At 44.3% G+C, this 26,982-nt stretch overlaps 1 protein-coding gene across 1 annotated transcript in view; it reads left to right on the top strand.

Annotated features, from left to right (window-relative positions):
- Positions 1–24,539, top strand: part of snx15 (sorting nexin 15) — a gene marked incomplete at its 5' end in the record, with an annotated part of 26,970 nt that extends 2,431 nt beyond the window's left edge. The window contains 5 exons of the mRNA XM_084333562.1: positions 2,151–2,266; positions 3,497–3,779; positions 5,692–5,853; positions 12,113–12,310; positions 22,647–24,539. Of these exons, the coding sequence (XP_084189688.1) occupies positions 2,151–2,266; positions 3,497–3,779; positions 5,692–5,853; positions 12,113–12,310; positions 22,647–22,780 (893 nt within the window). The 3' untranslated portion in view covers positions 22,781–24,539. The remainder of the gene's footprint in view (positions 1–2,150; positions 2,267–3,496; positions 3,780–5,691; positions 5,854–12,112; positions 12,311–22,646) is intronic.
- Positions 24,540–26,982: the final 2,443 nt, after the last annotated feature.

The following is a 26,982-nucleotide window of genomic DNA, read 5'->3' as shown; positions in this document are numbered from 1 at the left end:
AACGTCGCTGGGTTTAACTATAAGTCTCTCCACGTTACTTCGCTTACACAAGTCACTATACTGTGCCAATAATGGCTCGACAATATTATAGTGGTATCTAATTAGCCATGTGGCTCTCTATAACGATACACTGCTCTCGGTCTGTGTACAACTGCACCAGACGTCTTCTCCCTCGCTCTGTTAGTTTTCCTGTTAATGCTGCTGCTGAACGTATTCTCCACAACACACTCTATCTTAGGCCCCGTTTAGACGGAAACGCTAGCAGGTGAATCCGCAAAAATATTTTTACGGATGTGCCTTTCGTTTATACGGAAACTGCGTTTTTACGGGGTGAAACCGCAAAAAAGTGAGACTACCTTCCAGGGTGGAATTCCTAGAAACGCAAAAGCTTTGCGCTTTCGTCTAAACTGTCAAACCGTATAAATCTGTTAAAACGATGACGAAAGGGTTGTCACGGCTCTGGTCGCGCGTACTGCTTACGTCACATGTAGCAGGTATGCGCCAGTAGCCGAGACGTAAACAAAGCAAGTATGTCTGACTATATCAACGGAGATCACCTGAAGGCTACATTGGCAGTACTTTTAACCCTTTCACTGCCACACGACAGAAGGTTAACCCTTTACTATCACACAACCGGCTGTCGTGTGGCAGTGAAAGGGTTAAATACACAAGAATCTGTCCCGCGGCGTGAGTGGACCCACTGTCTGTGAGTGACTCTGCTTTGGTACAATCACATTCCCCATCCACAGTCTGCGAATCAGAGGCAGAGTAGGGCGGGTCTTCACAGCACGTCATGTGACATATGCGCCAATCGTGTGACAGCGGGGTTCCGTCGTTACAGCGTCGTCTGCACGGAGAATTCCACCCCAAAACGCTCGTCTAAACGTAAAATTAAAAGTGAAACCGCAAGATGACTTTTGCGGTTTCTGTTCACAAAACGCTCGTCTAAACGTAGCCTTAGTTCCCTGTGGACTTCGCCTGTTCACCTGTACAGATCAATGCGCTAGCTCCCTTGTCCGGGCATGCCTGAACATGTTCTGAAACATGTCTAGAGGGGGCGCGCGCCTAGCGCCTATGGCGTTAAGAATGGGACATATACAATAAGGCGAATGATAAGTACTGTTAGGCAAACAGATGATATGAGATATATATCTTATATATATAAACAATATATAAGTTATACAAAATAATAAACGCAGACTTTCAGTGTTAATCTGGACCTTCAGAACACTTACTGTTAGCTGACTTACCGTTAGCTGACTTACCGTTAGCTGACTTACCGTTAGCTGACTTACTGTTAGCTGACTTACTGTTAGCTGACTTACCGTTAGCTGACTTACTGTTAGCTGTTTTACCGTTAGCTGTTTTACCGTTAGCTGACTTACCGTTAGCTGACTTACCGTTAGCTGACTTACCGTTAGCTGACTTTAGGGCTGCAATCGCCGACGTCGATTATGAAAAAATCGTCGACGAGATATTGTTGCGTCGATTAGTCATTAAAAAATATATATATATTATATATATATATTTTTTTTGCACTACCTATCTTTGTGAAAGTGGCTTCTCAGCTCTGGTCCAGCCAGCTGAAGACTTCTTAGCTTAACATAACAGACCGACAGTAAGTTTGGGGGAACTAATGGGATAACTGGGGATGTTGTTTGGTCCTGACAAGAGTCTCAAAGCAACTCTGAGGTCATGCTCAATGTCCAATCTGTTCCTCTGCTCTGTCTTCAGCTGGACCAGAGCTGAGAAGCCACTTTCACAAAGATAGGTAGTAATTTTTTTTTAATATACTTGTTTTTCGATTAGTCGACTAATCGAAAAAATAATCGACAGATTAGTCGACTACCAAAATAGTCATTAGTTGCAGCCCTAGCTGACTTAATGTTAGCTGATGTACCGTTAGCTGACCCTCCTCTCTCTCTCTCTCTCTCTCTCTCTCTCTCTCTCTCTCTCTCTCTCTCTCTCTCTCTCTCTCTCTCTCTCTCTCTCTCTCTCTCTCTCTCTCTCTCTCTCTCTCTCTCTCTCTCTCTCTCTCTCTCTCTCTCTCTCTCTCTCTCTCTCTCTCTCTCTCTCTCTCTCTCTCTCTCTCTCTCTCTCTCTCTCTCTCTCTCTCTCTCTCTCTCTCTCTCTCTCTCTCTCTCTCTCAGGGAGATTCTATGATGCGGTGATAGAGGAAAGGAGGAGTGCAACAGAGGCCATGCTCCTGTTTACCACCAACATACCTGCTCTGTATAACAGCCCACAGCTGAAAGACTTCTTCAGGGTGACACGCACACACACACACACAGTATCGCTTACTGAACTTACCTGTTTAACCTGTTAAGCCCTAGCCATAATCTCAGAAAATTCACCTAAAAATACATCCACTTCTACAAGGACCATTAGCATCTTCTTGGTATAGGGACATCTATGGACCTCACGGAATGTATTCCCAGTGTCAGAAATATTGTGTCTGTTACTATGCTTGAGTAAATTGTAATGAACCAAAGGAGAATATAAATGATTATTATTTACATTCTTTTCCATATTTGACAGTGAATAACACCATGCTAACATTGACTAGAAATGGAGAAAAATTAGCCACTGAGCGCATTCAGCCCCTTCTTGAGATCAAGTGTACTAGACATCTAAGCAAATGAATAAAGGGCAGATAATTTACAGGGGGTTTTGTAGTTAAATCTGGATTTAGTACCACCAGGCGCCCGTTACAGGGCAGCAAAGACCGCAAATGAAATCTACTGTAAGTACAGTTACCTTTTTATAATGTCCATAGCTCCACCATTTTTCACCGGATTGTGAAGCGTTTTTTTTCCTAGATGTTCACAGAAAGGTATAGAAACAATATACATTGTATTTTATGGCAATAGCGTTGAGGTTTGTTTGACCCATGAGATATAATCACGATTTTCACGTCAATATATTCTTTTCACGTCAAGCGGCTGCAGCTTTGACTGCGGCTGGTGTGAGCTGGGTAGTGTAGTTATATGAAATTTTGACGTGCATCGAAAGCCCTGGGTCTCCTCGTTCTTAGGACTACAACGATTTCATGACGGCGTCATGTTTTTGCGTCTAAATCATCCGGTTTCGAGATTTCTACAAGCTCATATTTAGCTAATAACACTTAAAATCATTGGTAAACAAACATAGTGCTGAAAATATACACTTTGACTGCTGTTTTTATAGGGTTAGGGTCTTTACTCTTGGCTACATTTGAAAAAGAAAAGGTCACTTAATACGGACCGTATTGATCTATTTGTGACGTGAAATAAATCTTGTACTGGGTCGATCGGGATTAAGATGTTAAAGAATTTTTTGAACTAGATTTTGTTTCTGTAATTCTACCTTCTTAACCCTCTTATGTGTCTTTCTGCTTCTTTCCATCCCTCCCTCACCTCCGTCTCTCCCTCTCACCTCCGTCTCTCCCTCTCACCTCCATCCCTCCCTTTCACCTCCGTCTCTCCCTCTCACCTCCGTCTCTCCCTCTCACCTCCAGGGTGGGGAGGTGACGAGGCCTCTGGACCCCTCTCCTATCTCCTCCTCCGATGACCCCCTCCCTCCCCCCCTCATCCCCCTCCCTAAGCGCAGGGCCTCGGACTGCGAGCCAGCGGAGGAGGAGGAGGGGAGGGAGGCTCCGACTTTATCCCAGGACCTGGGCTCCAACCTCAGCCTGGAGCTAGATGAGCCTGAGGTGGCGGCTGAGGCCTACAGCGAGGTGGGAGGGACCCCATCTGAGGAACAGAGGGAGGAGCTTAGTGATTCAGAACTGGAACACAGAGGTACAGGGTGGGGCAAGGTATTAAAAATAAAAATAAATAGATAGATAGATGGGTAGATATACAGAGGTACAGGGTGGGGAAGGGTAGATGGATGGATCGATAGACATACAGTCAGGTCTATAAATATTTGGACATTGACACAATTCTGGCTCTGTACACCACCACAATGGACTTGGAAACATTCGAGATGTGCTTTAAGTGCAGACCTTCAGCTTTAACTTGAGGGTATACATTAAAATCAGGTGAACAGTGTAGGAATTAGGAACAGTTTATACATGTGCACCCCCTTAAGGGACCAAAAGTAATTGTACAAACTAACAAACTATAAATAAAATGGTAATTATTAATAATTGGTTGCAAATCCTTTGCAGTCGATGACAGCCTGAAGTCTGGAGCCCATAGAGTTCACCAGACACTGGGTTTCGTCCCTGGTGATGCTCTGCCAGGCCTCTACTACAACCGTCTTCAGTTCCTGCTTGTTCTTGGGGCATTTTCCCTCCAGGTTTGTCTTCAGCAAGTGAAATGTATGCTCAATTGGATTCAGGTCAGGTGATTGACTTGACCATTGCATAACATTCCACTTCCACTTCTTTGCCTTAAAAATCTCCTGTGTTGTTCTAAAGCATTTGGCTGAATATGAGCAGATAATATAGCCTGAAACACTTCAGAATTCATCCTTCTGCTTTTGTCAGCAGTCACATCATCAATAAATACAAGGGAACCAGTTCCATTGGCAGCGATACATGCCCACACCATAACACTACCACCACCACGCTTCACTGATGAGGTGGTATGCTTTGGATCATGAGCAGTTCCTTTCCTTCGCCATACTCTTCTCTTCCCATCATTCTGGTACAGGTTGATCTATGTCTCATCTGTCCATAGGATGTTGTTTCAGAACTGTACAGGCTGTTTTTTGGCTAACTAATCTGGTCTTCCTGTTTTTGAGTCTCCCCAATGGTTTACATCTTGTGGTGAACCCTCTGTATTCACTGAAGTCTTCTCTTGATTGTTGACTTTGACACAGATATGCCTACCTCCTGGAGAGTGTTCTTGATCTGGCCAACTGTTTTTTAAGGGAAATAATTATTCTGTCATCCATTGGGGCGACAGTGGCTCAGGAGGTAGAGCAGTCGTCTGGTAATTGGAAGGTTCACTTAACCCCTAACTGCCCCCGATGAGTAGTTTGGAAGGTTGCCTCCACCGTCTGTGTGTGAATGGGTGAATGTGAGGCATACGTTGTAAAGCGATTTGGATAAAAGCGCTATATAAATGCAGCCTATTTACCATCCACCACAGTTGTTTTCCGTGGTCTTCCAGATCTTTTGGTGTTGCTGAGCTCACCAGTACGTTAAAAAATAATAATAATTAGAATGTACCAAACAGTTACTCTAGACTTTTTATCTGCTCCTTGTGAATGAAATAATGAGGGAATAACACACCTGGCCATGGAACAGATGAGCATTACTTTTGGTCCTTTAAAAAGGAGGAGGCACATAGAAATTGTTGTTATTCCTACACCATTCACCTGATGTGGATATAAATACTCTCAAAAAGTGGATATAAATACTCTCAAAAAACTGCACTTAAAGCTCATCTTGATTGTTTCATTTAAAATCCATTGTGGTGTACAAAGGCAAATATTTATGGACTGTAGATGGATGATATAATATCATGTGAAATATACCTGAAAAGATTAAAGAACAGCTACAGATTATTTGTGCAGAACTTGTGACCGGAGCAACCTTTTCACATTCTTCCCCTGGAGAGGGAGAGCTTCTCTGTACTTCTCTGAAATCTGAGTTTCGTGTGTGATGGCATTTCAAATACGTCTGGAGGGGATCTTTAAGATCGGTCGTCAACTCAAACATTAGCATCTTGAAACCATGACTCTGTGTCTGTGTGTCTCCAGTCCCATCTCCTGCCAGAACCCACCAATCACAGGAGTCCCAGGAGGAATTTGATTCGCTGTTTGACTCTGTGGCAGAAGAGGAAGTCCCGCCCCCAAGGGAGGAAGGACCGCCCCCACTGTCTGATAACGACCTGGCTATCTTTGACCCCTGCTGCAAACAAGGTCTGAATATAGAGACATGCACAAATGCGTGCATGCACACACACACTGTTACGCACCCCAGTGTAGGGGCACAACACAAGGCAACAGACATTATAGGTGAGGGTGCAGTGACACAAAATCCGGAAACAGTTTGCAAAATAATAATATTTATTTCACAAACACAGCAACACAGAGAGCAAGGAGGACTACCAGTGGCACCAAATCAATACACAAAAAGGAAAAGAACCCGCCCCCCCTTTAAAGGCGCCCAAAAGTACAGCGGGTGGTGCTCACTCTAAGCTGGTGTCTCTAACATCAGGTCACCTACGTGATGCAAAATGTAGACTCCAGGGTATCTTCCTGAACTCAATTGTCCCCGTGTGCGAAAACAAAATGTTATTATATAGAAAAGGGAATCACTATACTAGGCTGGGTGACAAGGGAACAAACAAATATACAAAGGTTAGGGTTAACAGAAATGTGCAACAAACTATAATGACTACTAAACACAATACAATGAATCAGAGCTCTGTCACCAGCTCTACACCAAAAGGATTACACAAAAGATATTGATACTAACTACCAGCGCAACAAACCCGAGCTTTGACCAGCTCTACACAAAAGACCTATTACTACAAAACAACATACTCTAAGATACTTTCCTATAAACTAACAGCGCAGAGAAACAGAGCTTTCACCAGCTCTTTACCAAAACGTACCCCAAGAGCCAGAGCTCTACACCAAAGACACACAGAGAGAGAACTGACACAAAGACTGGGACATATGAAGGGGTGTGGAGGTTGATTGCAGATTGTGATCAGGTGCTGCTGGGGAAGGACTGAGGTGCTGATTGACCAGCTGGTGCTGGTGACTGGAACCAGGAGATGCATCTGGGAAAAAGATACATGGACACAGGGGAAGACAAAGACAGAACAGAACACAATACATGCCTACACACTAGGGGTGGAACGGTACGCATTCGAACCGTACACCGTTCGGCACGACCTCCACGGTTCGGGGCATGTGGGTATTGTTCGGTTTAGGGGATGCACAAAAAAATTTGGCACGGAGGCGGGAGAGGTGACGCGCTGGCTGCAGGCAGCAGCAGGTGCTAGTCAGTTTGTGGAAATGGCAAGCGCAATATACCGTAATATTTGGACTATAAGCCACGCCTTTTTTCCCATTTTTCGACCCTGCGGCTTATATATAACAGTGCGGCTAATCTATGGATTTTTACAGCTAACGGCCACTAGGGGACCTCCAAGCGAGGCTCCTGCCGCGACAGACAAGCGGAGAAGAAGACGCTGCGAACGGAAGCAGAAGCGATGTGCGTGACGTTGTTTGTAGAGCTAAATCTATATTTTCTATTATAGCTATGTATCCATTGTCATTGTCAATTGACAGTATAAACCTTCCCTTCAATATGCCATGAAGAAATTCTTTTTCATCAATACGTTCCCGTTTTATAGAGTAATGAATATGAGCGTTATATGGGAATGATCTGGGATAATTCCTGCTAAGCTAGTTATAAGGCGCTAAGCTAATAACGTTAAATCGATTGGCGTTTTGTCCCTACACAAGCTAGAGTTAAAAATCTAATGATTGGTATCATGTTCCACCATTAATGCATGAAAGGGGGGGGGGGGCGGGGGTAGTCGTTTCTGATTATTGATTACCAATAACGGCATTCGTTATTACAACAACATACGCTGATCAGGTGGATGGCTATGAGAACAAGGCCCGATCAGGCTGAAATTGATGTCAAATCGCTCTTACCTGTGGCCGGTTGGATTCCAAAAAGAATTTCCCAGTTATTTGATCGCCATCTGGTAGATCGATATGTCCATTGGCTGATGCTATATTCCTTTACTGCATACTGAATTCAGCGTCACAAAAAGTATTCCAGGCGATCTGGTGAAGCCATAGCTTCAGGCTAACAGAAAAGTCCACCCGGAGCGGGAAAAAAAAGTGACACCAGGTCTGAAACAAGGATTACTGCATTCTCGAGACAGCGCCACTACCAGGATCAGGCCGGTACTGCACTTTCCGAGTGCCAATATGCCTTTTCCAGCCAAAATACAGCTCTGTGACAGTGAATAGGATATTAAAATCAAATAAAAGAAAAAACGAGTTAAACACATATATATATATATAGTTGAGTTGAGCTGCCCAGTAGTAGTTTCTTAGGTTTGGCAGACCAAGACCACCCTTGTTCTTTGGCAAACATAGTGTTTTGAGCCTTACTCTAGGTCTTTTCCTCTGCCAGATAAATTTGGATAGGAGTTTATCTAACCTTTTAAAGGTAGTGGCAGGTATTGGTATAGGTAGAGACTGGAAGAGGAAAATAAGTCTAGGTAGCACATTCATTCGAATTGATTCTATTCTTCCCACTAGGGAGAGAGGTAAAATGTCCCATCTGGCCATGTCTGATTTGATTTGTACAATCAACTTTTCGTAGTTTGCTTGATATAACTGATTGCTGCTGGGAGTCAGAATGATTCCTAGATACCTGAATCCATCTATAGCCCAATGGAAGGGTGCTATACTATTCAGATGTGTTGGCCATGTTCCCACTATCATCATGGCTTCTGATTTGGTCTCATTTATCTTATAACCCGACAGTTCGCCGTAATTTCTTAAATCCATCATTATGTTTGGAATTGATTCTAAAGGGTTTTTGATATAAAGTAAAAATGTCATCAGCAAATAACGAGATCTTGTGTGTAATGCCTTTTTGGTCATCTATTCCCTGTATCTGAGGGTTTGATCTAATCATCTCCGCTAGTGGCTCTATGCCAATTGCGAATAGTAACGGAGACAAAACGTCTCCTTGGCGTGTCCCTCTCTGTATCTCAAAGAAGTGAGAGAAGTGACCATTCACCCTTACTCTAGATTTAGGATTTTTATATAAACATTTTATCCAATCTATAAATGTGTTATTGAATCCCATACCTTTCAATGTTAGTTCAAGGTACAGCCAATCAACTCTATCAAATTGATGGTTCTTTTCGAGATCCAGCCACTGTTTGCAGATTTAAAGTTCTTCTGATGTTGTTAGCACCCTGTCGATCCAACTTGTGCATTGGATACAAAATGACCTAGACTCCGGATGGGTACAGATTGAGCAAAACTCAATTCCAAAGACTCCTCTCAGATCCATAATATTCCTGGGGAAAGCATACTGGAAAAAAATTAAGATTGGTAACAAATGGATTACAAATACATTAAAGGTGTGGGAAAGTGTAAGGAAAAAGGGGGGAGGTCCACGATCAATATCTAGGGCCATGCCAATAGCAGACAATACAGAATTCCGGCCAGCTATGGAGGATGGGGGTTTTAAAAAATGGGCGGATTTGGGCCTGGTTACTATCAATCAATTAATGGAAGGAGACTGTTTTAAATCATTTGCACAGCTACAGCAATGTTTTGATCTACCTTCGAAAGACATGTTTAGATACTTTCAAATAAGACACTATGTAATGACTCACAGTGAGTGGGAAGCAATTAAGAGACCGCCAACAAATGTGGAGCGGTACTTTATTAACACAATAGAAAAAAACTTGATGGAAAGAAAGCAGATATCCAATATTTACAACATGTTACAACTAGACGATCCAGGAGACACCACCTATATTAAAGAAAAATGGGAGTTGGAAGCGAATGTGATCATAGAAAATGAAGAATGGGAGGACAGCCATTCAAGCAATCATAAAATCACAAATAGCCCAATGTGGAAGGAGTTTGACTGGAAGGTCAAGGTCAGGTACTTTAGGACTCCTCAAGTTCTCTCCGGATTTGCTGGTGGGTCCTCACCACTATGTTGGAGAGGATGTGGAATGATCGGAGATCATACACATATTTTCTGGGACTGTCCAAGGGTGCAGACATTTTGGGTGAATATCAAAAATGAGATTAAAACCATTCTAGATCTTGACTTACCTCTGAATCCATCGTACTATATCTTGGGATGTATACCGAAAGGCACATACTATGGAGATACGTTATACATCTTGAGAGTGATACTGTTAATAGCAAGGAAAATGATAACTATGGCATGGTTACAAAATCAACCACCGACAATCAAACAATGGACCAAGAGACTGAGACAGATGTATACAATGGAAGAAATGACTGCACAATTGCAACTGAAAAAAAGATATGTTTATGCAGAGATGGTCACTTGTAACCTTGTACCTGGTGATACACTAGCATGAGTCTGACCCTCCTGACTCCCTCTATTTTTTTTTTGTTTTTTTCTTGTTTTTTTTTTGTTAAATTACTTTTTTTCCTTTTTGCTAAATTTATTTTTCTATTTATTTTTTTCGTTTCTTATCCTACTGTATGTCCTTAAAAAATGTAACCCCCCCCCCCTGGGTTGTTTATGAGGCGTACTCGGATTATACAGCTTATTTTGATTATGCTGAATACTTTGAAAACAAATTGAATAAGATGGAAGAGCCTGAGTAACAAATGTCATTGACTATGTCAATCAAGTATATTATACTGTATGATTAATGCAATGTGATGTTCATTATGACACAAAATAAAAGAAAGTAAAAAAAATAACACGTGTGATTGGCCTTCAAGCGCTGGCTCCCAATCACGTATATATACGTGGATGGCCGGGAATGTGTTAAGAACTGACAATCAGGGAATTTAAACATTGTTGACATTGTTTTTTTTGTGTGTTTATTTTAAAGAAAGGAAAGTCTAGTGCTGGTTGAGCATATGCATACTTTATGTTGATGGACTTTGTCTATAATGTGGCTACAAAAATAGAAAGGTTTAATTATTTTGTTTGTTTGCACTAAGTTAATACTGACAAATGTAGCCTATATTTTTCAGTCAGTTCGGTCTTTGTGTGCCAAACATTATTTAAGGCAAACCCCTGTAAACCTTTTTTTTTCTTTTTTTTATAAATGATAATGTTTACATTTTACAATTTTACAATGTTTACATTTTTGGATTTTTTTTTATTTTTTTTTTATAAAAAAACAACGTATATCGAACCGAACCGAAAACCGTGACCATAAAACCATGATACGAACCGAACCGTGGATTTTGTGAACCGTTCCACCTAGGGATGTCCCGATCCGATCACGTGATCGGGATCGGGGCCGATCACGTGATTTTCCGAAGATCGGGATCGGCAAAAAAAAAGATTTTTTTTTTATTCAACAAACATGACCATGTTCACGTCTTAAACTCATACTGAGGCCTTAGTTTTGGTTTTAAATTGCATATCATCATTCATTTATTTATTGTCACAGAGCAGAAGAATTTTGCCAAAACAAACCAATAGTATCCAGCTGCAGAACGGCAGACCAGCCACAATCTCAGACCCAAATAATTTTTTTTTATCCCAATTTCTCACATTACATTCACCCTGAATGTTGACGTTATCCAGGTGAAAAGTTAACTTCATAAATCATTTGATGTATAATTAAATCAAAGGAAATGCGTTTGGGTCTGAGAGTGTGGCTGGTCTGCTGTTCTGCAGCTGGATACTATTGGTTTGTTTTGGCAAAATTCTTCTGCTCTGTGTGACAATAAATAAATGAATGATGATATGCAATTTAAAACCAAAACTAAGGCCTCAGTATGAGTTTAAGACGTGAACATTGTCATGTTTGTTGAAAAAAAAAAATAAATAAAAAATTTGATCGGATCGGGAAATATCGGTATCGGTAGATACTCAAAATCACATGATCGGGATCGGATCGGGAGCAAAAAAACGTGATCGGGACATCCCTACATAACATAGATAACTCCCCATACCAGACAGTGTCCGTAAAACACACACACGCACGCACACACACACACACACACACACACCTACACACACACACCTACACACACACCTACACACACACACACACACACACACACACACACACACACACACACACACACACACACACACACACACACACACACACACACACACACACACACACATTTGATCCCTACTGCAAACAAGGTTTGAAAATACACACACCACTCATTCTACTTACACACATGGATTAATACACACAATAGACACACACATGGATTAATACACACAATAGACATGCCTAGAAAAAAAATGTACGCTAGGCTGTTTTGTTATGGTATTCCACACACACACACACACACACACATATACACACACATACGCAGGTTACATGTATCACACATCTTTATAATTTATAAAATAATCATTCACAGTAGACCAGATATCACTATATTATTATCTCTCTCTTCCTTTTCCATCCATCCCTCTTATCTCTCTCTCTTTCAGAACAAACCAACTCCTCCAGAGACCACTCAGAGTTGCTCTCACTGCCCTTGACCAAACCGGATGGAGGGGAGGCGGGCTATCTGAGCCAGGCAGCCAATGAGCTGACGGCAGCGATAGATAGAGAAAGGGAGGGAGAGTTCAGTTCGGCCATCCTGAGATACAGGAGTGCTGTCGATATACTGATTACAGGAGTACAGGGTAAGAGACCTAACCCTTTCAGGTGTACAATCACACTTCAATAACTTGCATTTCCCACAACACAGCTAGCAGAATGCTATTTGATTCCCCATATTTACATGTTCCCTGTAAAAACTGGAAGCTAGGGAGGGGCTTGTCACGGATATTAACAGTTTGAGTGCCAGCCTCCGTGTCCTATTTACCCCGTTGCGTGCCACCACCCACTTCAATGACAGAGCGCTCATATTTGCGAACGCATAAACTATATCTTAAATTATGGCTATGTGTCTAATATGGCTGTCGCTTATCAATGACTTGTTTGCAGTCAACATTGTCGAAACGGATTGTTTTTTTAATCGGTTAATTTCCGTTTTATACCATTTTGAAAAACTCTAGTTTTTTGAAAGTTTCAGAAAAAAATAAAGATTCTGTGATAAACACCCTTTACTGGAATACACTGGAATACACGAAACACGTTGTAATTTTTAGGCCTATTTATGAATCGTTTTCAAATAAACGCTAGATTATCGATAGTATATGTGTACTTATGCACGCTATAGAAGCGGGCTGACAAATCTAGTATCTTATTTCCTGATCTCACACACACAGACACACACATGCTAATATATAGGTGAAAATAGCTCTGATTATCCCAAGACTGGTAAAATAGATTCCTTACCTCAGATCAGATGTTCTCCAAAAAGATTATTCCAATTCCTGATCGCCATTCCAAATATCGATCGCGTGTATTGATCCAACGCTGGGTACTGGAAACACACATTCTCCGCTGTTCTGGTGGTGGGCGATTACTTGGATCGTCTCCGGTTACTTGTCTGACAAGTAAAATGTGGAAGCAGGACTTTTTTTTTCTCCATGCGTTTCATTCAGTCTAATCCAATGGGGTGCAGTACCATCCGGAGAGACGATAGGGGGCTGTATTTTCCCAATTCGAGCTCAGAGAGAGTGCCAGTGGTAACGTGAGGCTAGATTGATGAAATATGAATGGAAATCGCTAATAAAAAAATAACGATTAAAAAAAAAAACGGCATATCTCGTTCCTGGCACTCAACGGTTGGCATGAAATAACTAATTATGCCGTGGCTGGCACTCAAAGTGTTAATTGGTGTTTACAATAGCGGTGAATATGCATTACTGTCCAACCATTAGCTAGAAAGCTAATGTTAGCAATGTTAGCTAGCAAGTCAACATTAGCTAGCAAGCTAATGTTGAACATTGGTTTCATTAACGAGGCCGAGTGCTAGCTTAGTTACAATGTGCTGTAAATGTCATTATAGAAAGCATTTAATTGGACACCAAATGAGTATACAGTATATAGTATAGATAGACAGAGAGAACACTAATTTGTTGTATTGTACAGTATCTGGTCTCACAAAAATATTTGATTAAAATAATTGTTCACAAAAAGAGTTATGAGAGAGAGAGAGATGAGGGTGCACAAGAGAGAAAAATCGATGGTGGATAGAGAAAATAGAAGGATGGATAGATGGAAACAGAGTGCTAACAGGTGCTAGAATAGGCTTGTTCTATGGATGTGGACAGGGGGATGAAAACAGAGAGATGTGAAGAGGAGTATTTACGTCTGCTTTCCCCTGTCGTTCTTCAGAGGGATCAATGAGTGCTGCTGTTGTTATTATTCTTTATATTTAGATGCCTCTCTCTTTCTCTCTCTCACAGAGACGCACACACAACCAACACGCCCTCATATCATGTGCCAATACACTAACACGCACTTACAAGAGGCAAAATGTACTCTCTCTCTCTCGCACCCTCCTGTTCCATCCCTCTCTCCTCCTCTCTCTCACTATCCTGTTCCATCCCTCTCTCCTCTCTCTCACTCTCCTGTTCCATCCCTCTCTCCTCTTCTCTCACACTCTCCTGTTCCATCCCTCTCTCCTCTCTTTCGCACCCTCCTGTTCCATCTCTCTCTCCTCTCTCTCTCACTCTCCTGTTCCATCCCTCTCTCCTCCTCTCTCTCACCCTGCTGTTCCATCCCTCTCTCCTCCTCTATCTCCTCTCTATCACTCTCCTGTTCCATCTCTCTCTCCTCCTCTCTCCCACTCTCCTGTTCCATCCCTCTCTCCTCCTCTTCTCCTCTCTCACAATCTCCTGTTCCATCCCTCTCTCCTCCTCTCTCTCCTCCTCTCACAATCTCCTGTTCCATCCCTCTCTCCTCTCTTTCGCACCCTCCTGTTACATCCCTCTCTCCTCCTCTCTCTCACTATCCTGTTCCATCCCTCTCCTCCTCTCTCTCCTGTTCCATCCATCTCTCCTCTCTCTCGCTTCCCTCTTACATATTTTTTACTCACCACCCTTCCACTATCTACGACTGTATCTCTCTCTCTCTCTCTCTCTCTCTCTCTCTCTCTCTCTCTGTCTCTCTCTCTCTCTCTCTCTCTCTCTCTCTCTCTCTCTCTCTCTCTCTCTCTCTCTCTCTCTCTCTCTCTCTCTCACACAGCACACACAAAGCACATGAAAGAGATAAAAAAGCTTAAAAATAAAATGGGTCGCTAAGTTGTTTTTCTATGGTATTCAAAGGACCTCATTTGACCCATGTAAGCTAAAGCTTGACTTCAACCGTAGCCTGTGCCATGTCATTTAACAGTCATTTAACTATTTGATTTAATAAAATTTGACATATCAAACGGGTCATACACTGAGACTGAAATGCATCTATGGAAATACAAAGTTAAAAAGTACAACCTTTTTCTATTGTGGTCTTTTAAAAAAGAGAAGAAAAAAAATATATGCAACCTATTATTATTTTGCAATAAGATTTATTTTTCCTTCCCATATTCGGAGTCATTACTACAAAGAAAGAAGGGAAATTATTTCTAAATAATTTTATAAACGGTCATTTTTCGGCCTATTATGAATAGTTTTCAAATAAACGCTAGATTATCGATAGTATATGTGTACTTATGCACGCTAGAGAAGCGGGCTGAAAAATCGATTATCTATTTTCTGGTCAGCACACACACACACACACACACACATACACAGATAGGGGACACGTTGAGATATGTGAAAAAAAACTCTGATTACCCCAAGACTGGTAAAATAGATTCCTTACCTCACATCAGATGTTCTGCAAAAAGATTATTCTAATTCCTGATCGCCATTCCAAATATCGATCGCGTTTATTGATCCAACGCTGGGTACTCGAAACACATATTCCACGCTGTTCTGAGGGTCGGCAATGAATGCAATCGGCTCGGGTTACATGCCTGATAAGTAAAATGTGGATTCCGGATTTTTTTCCCCCATGCATTTTCATTCAGTCCAATCCAATGCGTGCATTACCATCCGGGAGACGATAAGTGGCGGTATTTTCCCTGTTCGAGCTCAGAGCCAGTCCCAATGGTAACGTGAGGCTAAATTGATGAAAAATGAATGGAAATCGCTAATAAAAGAAATAACGATAAAAGAATATGAGATTTCTCGTCATTGGCACTCAACGCATGGCATGAACTAACAAGATTTCTCGTGGCTGGCACTCAAAGTGTTAAGGATCTTCTGACTCACTTGGAACTTCCTTAGGCGCCTAAGGAAGTAGAGGCATTGCCGTGCCTTCTTGATAACACTGTCAATGTGTGTGGTCCATGTCAAGTCCTCGGATATGTGGGCTCCGAGGTACTTAAAACTGTTCACTCTCTCAACCGGTGCCCCGTCGATGCTGAGGGGGCTGTAGTCCCTGACCCCGATCTCCTAAAGTCCACAATCATCTCTTTTGTTTTGCTGACGTTCAGGGAGAGGCAGTTCTCCTGACACCACCGCGACAGATTATTTACCTCTTCCAGGTAGGCCAGGCGTGTCAAGGCACCCGCGGATGTAGAACAGACAACCGCGACAACCGCGGGTAAAATAAAAGGGGCGTCATCATTTTTAACTCGGTTCATTTAATGACGAGGCGTCCGTTTTCCAGTAGCATGAGCTAACTTCACGTTTCCATACAGTTTACAACTCACAGAAGAAATCAGGATTTATTTTCATATCCCGGACTCGAGCCCCCAATGTTACCTTTTCCTGTATTAATCTGAACCGTAGTAGAGTACAGGGGAGCGTTCTCCTAACTCCCGGGCCGAAGTGCTGGTCATGTAACTTGCTCAATGTTATTGACACGCAAATGAAGGGCTGCCTCTCTACCGTTCCCGTTACACTCGGGACTACATTAACGTTTCCCTCCCTACTCTCACTTCGTTAACGTTATCATAGATATTATGATCTGTAATGTCAACTGGATAGCGTTAGCTTTGTTTGCAATCTATAACGTTAGCTATATGCTAGCTATCTATAACGTTAGCTATTGGCTAGTTTCCCCCAATGATGAACAATGACACAAGTTGTGATTTGTGATATTTAACTAGCTATGTATGTGCATTCAAATTCACTAACGTTAAAAGAGTGTTATAATAACGTTAAATGTTCACTCAAATAACGTTAGTTTTAAGTTGGAGAAGGGATGTGTGGGCTGCTTGCGTAGACCAGACCAGAGCCAGACCTACAGTATATATCCCACAATGCATCACTCTTAACTCATTCAGAGCCACGCCCCTTTGACCATATTAGGGCTAGCGTGCCTGTAAGGAAGTCAATGGGAGGACCGGGAAATTTGCGAACGCCTAAACTATATCTTAAATTATGGCTATGGGTCTAAAACACCCCTTGCTTATCAATGACTTGCTTGCAGTCAACATGTACGAAACGGATTGTTTTTTTCATTGGTACATTTCCGTTTTATACCGTTTTGAATACGAGTATAGTTTTGGAGATGTCTAGTAATTCCAGAGAAATTCCGCGATAATAGCCCTTTACTGGAATACACAAAACACGTTGTAATTTTTCGGCTGATTTATGAATCGTTTTCAAATAAACGCTAGATTATCGATAGTATATGTGTACTTATGCACGCTAGAGAAGCGGGCTGAAAAATCGATTATGTGGATACGGCTTAACGTTACGCGCACCACACACACACACACACACACTGCGATGGTGGAGAAAAAAACATCTGATTAACTCAAGACTGGTAGAGTCCTTACCTCACATCAGATGTTCTGCAAAAAGATTAATCCAATTCCTGATCGCCATTCCAAATATTGATCGTGTTTATTGATCCAACGTTATAGCACCAAAACACATAATCGAAAGCTGCTCCCAGCCTCCCCAGTGAATGTGGTAACAGATACTGCTTGCCCGAGAAGGGAAACCCCGGGAGCGGAGTTTTTTTCTGATGCACAGTCCCCACCCAATCCAATCCAATGATGTGCAATACCATCCGGGAGACGATAGGCGGCGGTATTTGCCCTTTTCTAGCTCGGACCCATTCCCAATGATAACGTCAGGCTGGATGAATGAAAAATGAATGGATATTGCTAATAAAAGAAATAACGGATTAAAACTAGGGGATCGGGATCGGGGCCGATCACGTGATTTTCCGAAGATCGGGATAAAAAAAATAAAATTAAAAATCAGCAATTTTTATTCAACAAACATGACCATGTTCACGTCTTAAACTCATACTGAGGCCTTAGTTTTGGTTTAAAATTGCATATCATTGCATATTCATTTATTTATTGTCACAGAGCAGAAGAATTTTGCCAACACAAACCAATAGTAACCAGCTGCAGAACGGCAGACCAGCCACACTCTCAGACCCAAATTAAAAATTATTATTATTATTTTTTTTTTTAATCCCAATTTCTCACATTACATTCACCCTGAATGTTGACATTATCCAGGTGAAAAGTTAACTTCATAAATCATTTGATGTATAATTAAATCAAAGGAAATGCGTTTGGGTCTGAGAGTGTGGCTGGTCTGCCGTTCTGCAGCTGGATACTATTGGTTTGTTTTGGCAAAATTCTTCTGCTCTGTGTGACAATAAATAAATGAATGATGATATGCAATTTAAAACCAAAACTAAGGCCTCAGTATGAGTTTAAGACGTGAACATGGTCATGTTTGTTGAATAATAAAAAAGAAAAAAAGAAAAATCTTTTTTGATCGGATCGGGAAATATCGGTATCGGTAGATACTCAAAATCACATGATCGGGATCGGGATCGGATCGGGAGCAAAAAAAACGTGATCGGGACATCCCTAATTAAAACCCCAAGTTTTTCTCGGGTCTTGGCACTCAACGCATGGCGAGTTAACCCGACTAATCTCGTGGTTGGCACTGAATGGGTTAAAGGAGCAGGCAACACCCTACTACTTTTATCACATTCAGAACGTTGAGGGACAAATAGATAGATTATCATCAAACATGTTTAAAATAGTTTCGGGACTCCTACGACCTTCAAATTTTTGTCTAATCACGATCGCGGTTATACTCGCATGTCGTAATAATAAAAAAAATATATACAGGTATATAAAAAAAAAAAATTAAGTGAAAACTTTTATTTATTTATTTTTGAATAGAAGTGCGGTACCACCGCATCCCGCGGTGATTAGCCACACACACAACCGCGGTGGGAAAATGTCATACCGCGACAGCCCTAGATCAGGCCCACCACTACTGTGTCGTCAGCAAATTTGATGATTGTGTTGTTGTTCCACTGTGCCACACAGTCGTGTGTGTACAGCGAGTAGAGGAGGGGACTCGGAACACAGCCCTGGGGGGCCCCTATGTTCAGGGTGATGGATGAGGAGGTGCAGTTGCCTGCTCTCACCACCTGGGGTCTTCCCGTCAGGAAGTCCAAGACCCACTGGCAGAGGTCATAGTTCAAGCCCAGGTCCCTGAGCTATGAGTTTGGAGGGGACTATGGTATTGAATGCTGAGCTGTAGTCGATGAATAGCATTCTCACATAGTTCCCCTGCCTCTTGTCCAGGTGTGATGCTGCTGTGTGCAGCACATGGGCTATGGCGTCCTCCGTGGACCTGTTGGGGCGATATGCAAATTGCAGGGGGTCCAGGTTGATGGGGAGGGAGGAACAGATGTAGCCCTTCACTAGCTTTTCAAAGCACCTCATGGTTATGGAGGTGAGAGCTACAGGGCGGTAGTCGTTGAGGCAAGCGGGCATCGATTTTTTGGGTACAGGGATAATGGTTGACTTCGACGGGTGGGGATGACAGCCTGTTCTAAGGACAGGTTAAATATGTCAGTGAATACCGGGGCCAGTTGGTCGGCACAGACTTTTAGGATGCGGCCGGGGATGCCGTCCGGTCCTGCTGCCTTCCTGATATTCACTTTCTTAAAGGTCCTCCTCACCTCATGTTCTGTTACCCTGAACACTGAGTCTCCATCAGCAGCAGACCCCCCCCCCCCCCCTCCATTGCAGTGGTTTGTAGGCTGGTGTTGTAATTCACAGCCTCAAACCTCGCATAGAAGGTATTGAGATAATTTGCTAAGGAGATGTCACTGTTCAGCTTGATATGTAATATGTAATATGTCATCATTCTGAGGCCCTGCCACATACCTCTCCACAAACTGAAGTTCAAGCTTATCCCTGTAACGCCGTTTTTGCCTCTATTACTGTCCTCCTTACGTTGTATCTTGCCGCCTTGTGTTCATTCATGTTGCCTGTCACAAGCCCGACGTTGTAGGCTGAGGTGCACGCTTTCAGAGCCTCACGGACGGATTTGTCTACCCAGGGCTTTTGGTTTGGGTAAACTCTAATTGTGGTAGAGGGGATTGTTTCTTCTACCAGAGTACAGACAAAGTCAAGCACCGTTTCAATGTAGTCATTAATATTGTCTGTGTTATCACGGAACAGACTCCAGTCTGTACACTCAAGTGCAGCTTGGAGCGTCTCCTCTGATTCCCCAGACCAACGCTGCACATCTCGCGTTACTACAGGGGCGCGCTTGAGACTTTGTTTATACTTTGGTATAAGAAAGATGGCGGCGTGGTCCGATTTGCCGAAAGGTGACTTGTACCCGTTAGTTTGTTTACCTCGTCGTGTAGCTTCGAGAGTGCGACCCCAGTGTTTGCATGTGGTGGAATATACGCTCTGATCAGGATGATGGACGTTAACTCCCTCGGAAGAAAGAAAGGTCGGCATTTGATGGTAATAAACTCCAGGTTTGGCGAGCAGTGGTTTGACAATTCCTTTGTGTTGCATGGATCGCACCACTCCTTGTTTACCTTGAAAGCTACGCCACCGCCTCGTCTTTCCCGATTCTTCTGCCGTTCGGTCCTTGCGGAGAACAAAGATGTTTTCTGCCGGTTCTATTGCATGGTTCGGGACATCCGGAGTCAACCAAGTCTCTGTGAAACAAAAGACGTTGAGGGTGGCCGGGTAGCGCAGCGGACTAAGCGTCTGTCTACCACCACAGAGACAGTGGGATCGAATCCAGCTGTGGTGCCTCCGGCTTGGCCGACCGTCCATACTGACACAATTGGCAGTCAGCGGGTGGGAAGCCGGCGAGGGTGGGTCCTGGTCGTTGTAAAAACAGCGACTCCTACAGTTCGGTCGGGGCGCCTGCACAGCAAGGGAAGGATCTGGGAGAGGTAGTGTGATCCTTCCACACATTACACTCCCCCAGTGAGAGTCCGCGCTGCCAGGTGAAAAGAAGTGGGGATTGGCTACACATGTGTCGGAGGAAGCATGTGATAGTCTCCGCCCTCCCAGACCGACGGTAGGGGGCAGAGCACGCAACGACCAGGTAGGGGATTGGGAATTGGCATAACGACTAACATTGGGATGGGAGAAAAATCTGAAAAAGGAGGGGGAAAAAGAGAAAGTAAAAAAAGAAACAAAAGACGTTGCAGTCCCGAATGTCCCTCTGGAATTGGATGCTTGCTCTGATGTCGTCCAGTTTGTTTTCTATGGATTGTACATTGGCCAACAATATGCTGGGTAGGGATGTCCTGTGAGCCCTCGATCTCAGTCTGTTTCGGATTCCAGCCTTCTTCCCTCGACGTCTCCTCTGCCTGGGAGGGTTGTTGTTTCAGGATCTCCACCGGCCATTGTTCAACAACGACCCGGCCAAGAGAGCAGTCCAAGCGGTGATGCTGTGCTGTAATCCAATGTCAATCAGTGATTGTCGGTCATATAATATTAAATGCACCAGCAGTTGGTACACAAAAAAACACACGTAAAACTATAAAAATTTACCAAATAAAGCACAGTCTTTAACAGAGAGGCAGCCGGACAGTGCAGCGCCATCTTGGATACTAACTAGAACCAAGAGGAGAGACCACCACCATCAGCCCAGTGTTAGTTTTAGAGTGATGCTGCCCAGTTGACAAGCATATTGCCCAGTAATGTAGGCATTATTCTAGTAAAATAACTAAATACAATTTTCGTTGAGTTGAAGATCACTCAGTTTATGTTAGTTGGAGATCAGTATTTCACCATAAAGTAGCATTTTATCATACCCACCCCTCTCTCTCTCTCCTTCTCTCAATTCTATTTCCAATTCAAACTTTATTAGCATGAAATCTGAAATGGAATTATCATACACAACAGAAATATTCATGTCTCTCTTTCTACCGTCCCTGTTCTCTCGCTCTCTTACTCCCCCTTTATTACATGGCGTTTTAACATTCGCAGAAATGCTTGATTGTGATTGGTCAATAGCCCCTGACGGGGGTGAATAATTTTTCGATAACCACCGGTGATTATCGTTTTTCGCAGGTGGAGCAATCAAGCCCACTGACGCACACTGTTTCAGTGCAATCAGACACACCTGCCGGCTGCCGGCGATAATAATAATCACTTTATTTGGGCTGACAGAGCCACAGAACAACTGCGTCTGCATTTGATCTCGTCTTGTCGATGGTGTAAAATGATTTAGGTATATTGTTATTAAGTTAGCCATGTAATAAGCAGGATAATGTATAGCTATACTCGGGTCATTGTCGCAAAATAATTGACCTTCACTGATGTTTAAAACACCTCGGTGAGGTTCTAAACTCTGTATACATTATCCCTTACTTATCTCTCCTCTATACTTTTAAAACAATGGTAATGTTGATAATATCAATAACCCCCGCCCCTTTCTCTCTCTCTCTCTCTCCCCCCTCCTCTCCCTCCCCCCCCTCCTCTCTCTCTTTCCCCCTCCTCTCTCTCCCCCCTCCTCTCTCTCCCTCTCTCTCCCCCCCTCCTCTTCCTCTCCCCCCTCCTCTCTCTCTCCCCCCTCCTCTCTCTCTCCCCCCCTCCTCTCTCCCTCTCCCCCCTCTCTCTCTCCCCCCTCCTCTCTCTCCCTCTCCCCCCTCCTCTCCCCCCCTGCCCTCTCCCCCCTCCCCTCTCTCTCCCCCCCTCCTCTCTCTCCCCCTCCCTCTCTCTCCCCCCTCCCCTCTCTCTCCCCCCTCTCTCTCCCTCTCCCTCTCTCTCCCCCCTCCTCTCCCCCCTTGCCCTCTCCCCCCTCCCCTCTCTCTCCCTCCCTCCAGGAGACTCAGACCCGGCGCGGAGGGAGTCGGTGAAGAGGAGAATGGCTCAGTATTTGAAACATGCAGAGTTGTTGGTGGATAAACATTCATCCCCAACACACACCACGACTCACACGGACACTAAGGACCCTTAGACACACAGACAGACACAAATGCTAAGGTGCCTTAGACACACAGACACACACACACAAACAAACAAACAAACAAACAAACGCTAAGGACCCCTAGACACTAGGGGTGTAACGGTACACAAAAACCACGGTTTGTTACGTACTGTACCTCGTACTGTACTTTAAAAAAAAATATATATATAATATATTAGATTGTGGGTGTGGGCCTGAATGCGCTGCATGATGGATAGGAGACACGCGGCGTCATTGAACTGAATAACGTGCAAGTTGTAATAACGACAACAACGGCGACCACCAGTCGCGAAGACGGTGATTTGCACTCTGAGCAATCTCAAGCCCCGGTTGGAAATACTTCGGATTGTGATTAACTTGTGGAACCTCAAGACTTTTTTTTATGCAAGCTACTGTATGTAAACTACAGCTGCCCTACCTTCTTTTTTATGCTAACGCTATTTTGGCATTGCTAGCGTCAAGAATTTAAGTAGCCTACTTTTCTTTTTTAACACTTTATTGTAAATCATCCCTCAGGGTAAACGTTATTGAGTAGAGAAAGAAGCGTCATGCAGGTCCCTAATGGTAAATACTATTTCCTGTTTCATGCCAAGGAAAATATATCAATTCATGTTTATCACACCTTGTTTGGAGGCACGTTGATGTGTATGAATGTCCGTTCTATGTGCCGCAAACTATCATTCATTTGATCTCCGAGAGACGGCCCCTTCTCAATCTAGCACCAATCCTCCTCACGCACTGAGAGAGAGGGGGTGTGTGTGTGTGTGTTCGCCACACTATGAGGCTATGCTAAATTACAGGTAATCTCTCAGTGGTGTGCGTGGGCTGAACGAACATCCAGCCCTTTGCGCAAATTATATTTTGGGAAGGGGTGAACTTGGAGTTTTGTATTAAATTCTGCACGCAATTCCGATGCGTTCCGTTGGTGGTTAACGTACCGTTGCATTCGTTCGGTACACAGTGCGTACTGAACGGAAGGTCCCCTACTGAAACGGTTTACTACGGATACGTGTACCGTTACACCCCTATTAGACACACACACAAACACACACACACAAACGCTAAGGACCCTTAGACACACACACACACACACACACACACACACACACACACACACACACACACACACACACACACACAAACGCTAAGGACCCTTAGACACACAAACAAATAAACAAACGCTAAGGACCCTTAGAGACACACACACACACACACACACACACACACACACACAAACGCTAAGGACCCTTAGACACACAAACAAACAAACGCTAAGGACTCTTAGACACACACACAAATAAACAAACGCTAAGGACCCTTAGACACACACACACACACACACACACACACACACACACAGATATACACACAAATGCTAAGTACCCTTCAACACACACACACACACACAGATATACACACAAATGCTAAGTACCCTTCAACACACACACACACACACACACACACACACACACATTATGTAAAGGACCCTTGGGTACAGACATCGATACACATACACACCTACAGCCTAAAGACCCTTAGACACACCGGTATACATACATGCAAAGCACCCTTAACCCTTTTACTACCACACACCAAAACGGTTAACCCTTTCACTGCGACGTGACAGAAGGTTAACCCTTTCACTACCACCCTACCGAAGGTTAACCCTTTCGCTACCACACTATAGACGGTTTAACCCTTTCACTGCCACGGTTAACGTAAGGTTATGTATATAACCAAGTTCTATGAATTCTGGTGACGCTCAGCGTCAGTCTGCACTGACTTCACTTTGTGCACGTGCACTGAATAAAAATGTCCACAATGTACCTTTACATACCAACATTCGTCTGGCCACACCCCTATCCGCTTACCTTCATAAGCAGGTGTGTGGTCACCTACTCGCCTCCTTCCCAAACTTTCACCACAAGGCGAGATCAAGGGCCGCAGCGGCGTCCTGACGCTGAGCGTCACCAGAATTCATAGAACTTGGTTATATACATAACCTTACGTTCTATTTCATTCTGGCCTCCGCTCAGCGTCAGTCTGCACAAGAGGAGCTGAGCGGAAGCCAGAAGCTCGACAAATGTACCCCACTGAGGCCCCCCACAACCATCTGACCGGGGAGGACCGAGCCCCCCGACCCTCCCTAATGGAGGGATACCCTCCCTATTGGAGGACGGGAGGGAGACGGATCCGACCGTGCAAAGAGGAACTCAAGCAACTCAACGCACAGGGTGAGCAGACCGTGGCTTGACCCCACGACTACGCACACGCACAACCCGCATGCCACCAGGGAACGAACGGAAGGAACAACCCTCGTTACTGCCCCCAAAATCACGGGGTCAAGAGCAAACTCAACCCCGTGGCAAGGCCGTAGCAGCGGAGCGCGAAGGAAGACCCAGACCCACTGAAGGGACTGGATCCTCTGGAAAAAGGGGGCCCGGAGAGGTCAATGACGCCAGGCATCAAGACCCCACCAGGCGGTCACTCAGTGACACCGCCCCCCACATCGCCAGCGTATTCGGACAGGGCCCCTCCAAGAGCGGGCCCTTTCCCCCCATTTGTACGCCGCCTGGCACACTGACCCTGCAACACAGGCAGTCAGCATGGCCGTAAAGCACCCAAAAGGTTAACCAACGGAAGCAGGCAGCGCACCGGGGAAAACCAGGCAACAGGCTGTAGACCCGAGCCTGGAGCACTGCGGACGAGACAGGCGCCAAAGGGGTCAACTGAAAACAGCACCCCGGCGGAAGGGGCGTATGCTGGCATTGTTGCGCACCATGACAAAGCCTCCATCAAAAAAAAACCACCCAGAGGGGTCGAGGCAGAGAAGGCTGACACGATTGGCAGACGTCATGAACGTGCAGGGGCACACTCAACCGGGTAACCCGGGAGTCGACTCTGCTCCAACACACCAGGGAATCAACCACCTTCACTGTACACAGACGGTGGGTCTTCCTATAACCCCCAAGAAAAAACTCAAACACACCTGCGGGTATACACCAGCTATACCGCAGTACAAGTGTTTCAGTTTCCAAAAAGGGGTTATCCCAGGCCTACGGTTTCAACAAAACATTACTTCGGACCGGGCCCGGCGGCCCGGGAAGCACACAGGGATGCCAGAGGAGGTCCAGAAGACCACCCCAACAGCCCCCTCTTCGCCATGCGTGAGAGAGGAGTGAAAGAAAGGAGAACCAGCCCCTTATAATAGTGCCAGGTACAACGTGTACCCAACAAAGGGTCTCCATAACGCCTAACCCTGTGACACCCGGGCCGACCCGGCATTTTTCCCCCCGAAAAAAGCACAAGTCCCTCAGGGTACCAGAACAGCAGATCTGCATCCCCGGCGGACAACGGGTTAACTGACCTGGACCAGCGCGACCAGAACCAGCCCCGTGCCCTAACCACGCCGACATGCCCACTCCAGGAGAGGGGGTAGGTATGCGTGTTGATCTAAAACATGAAAAGAGGGCGCCACCCAGACAGTCCCATTTATACCGCGCTCAGTGGCCCACCCCAAGGGCGTGAGACCCCTCTACCTATGTTCTGATCTATTCCGTTAACATCCCCCAGATATGAACGAGAATCCGTCGAGACCCAGTAACAGGCTCTCGGAAGAGGAAAAAATCCCCCATCCCAGTTGTCCTATAAAAACGCTGTTTTAATAATGAACAACCAAGGCGTACTAGCCTCCTGCATGATTCTGAACAGAAACACCCCGAGCCAGCACTATGTATGCGTCGAGACCCAAACACATCAATGAATAGTCTAACCAGACACCAACATTGGTCCTTCAAGTCGCCTGGGAGAACGACAAGAAGTTTGTCGTGCTTCATATTCTCCACTCTTTTTATTATTAAAAAAGAAAAACACCGACTGACATGAATCCCACGTGACGCAGCCGAGGGTAAACATTTTATAAATGTTTACATCCCGCCACCCCTACCACAGAGGAGAGACGGAACTCCTCAGAGAGACTTCCCACGTGAGCCATAGATTGAAAAGTCACGGTAACATTGAGTCATGTGACCAACCGACTCAAGTTACACGTATATCGAGCGTAGTAGAACAGTAAGTTCTTACGCTCTGCCCCGACAACTTGACAACAATAGACCCTACATACGGGTCTAAACTCACGGAAGCCGTCGTCCAATAGAAACGTGCCTAGTGACGTTTGCTATGATGGGGGGAAA

The sequence above is a fragment of the Notolepis coatsorum genome, assembly GCF_963971535.1.
Source record: "Notolepis coatsorum genome assembly, chromosome: 1".
In the NCBI taxonomy this organism is placed as follows: Eukaryota; Metazoa; Chordata; class Actinopteri; order Aulopiformes; family Paralepididae; genus Notolepis; species Notolepis coatsorum.
Note: the sequence above shows the minus strand (reverse complement) of the source record. Positions and strands in the feature narration are given on the sequence as shown.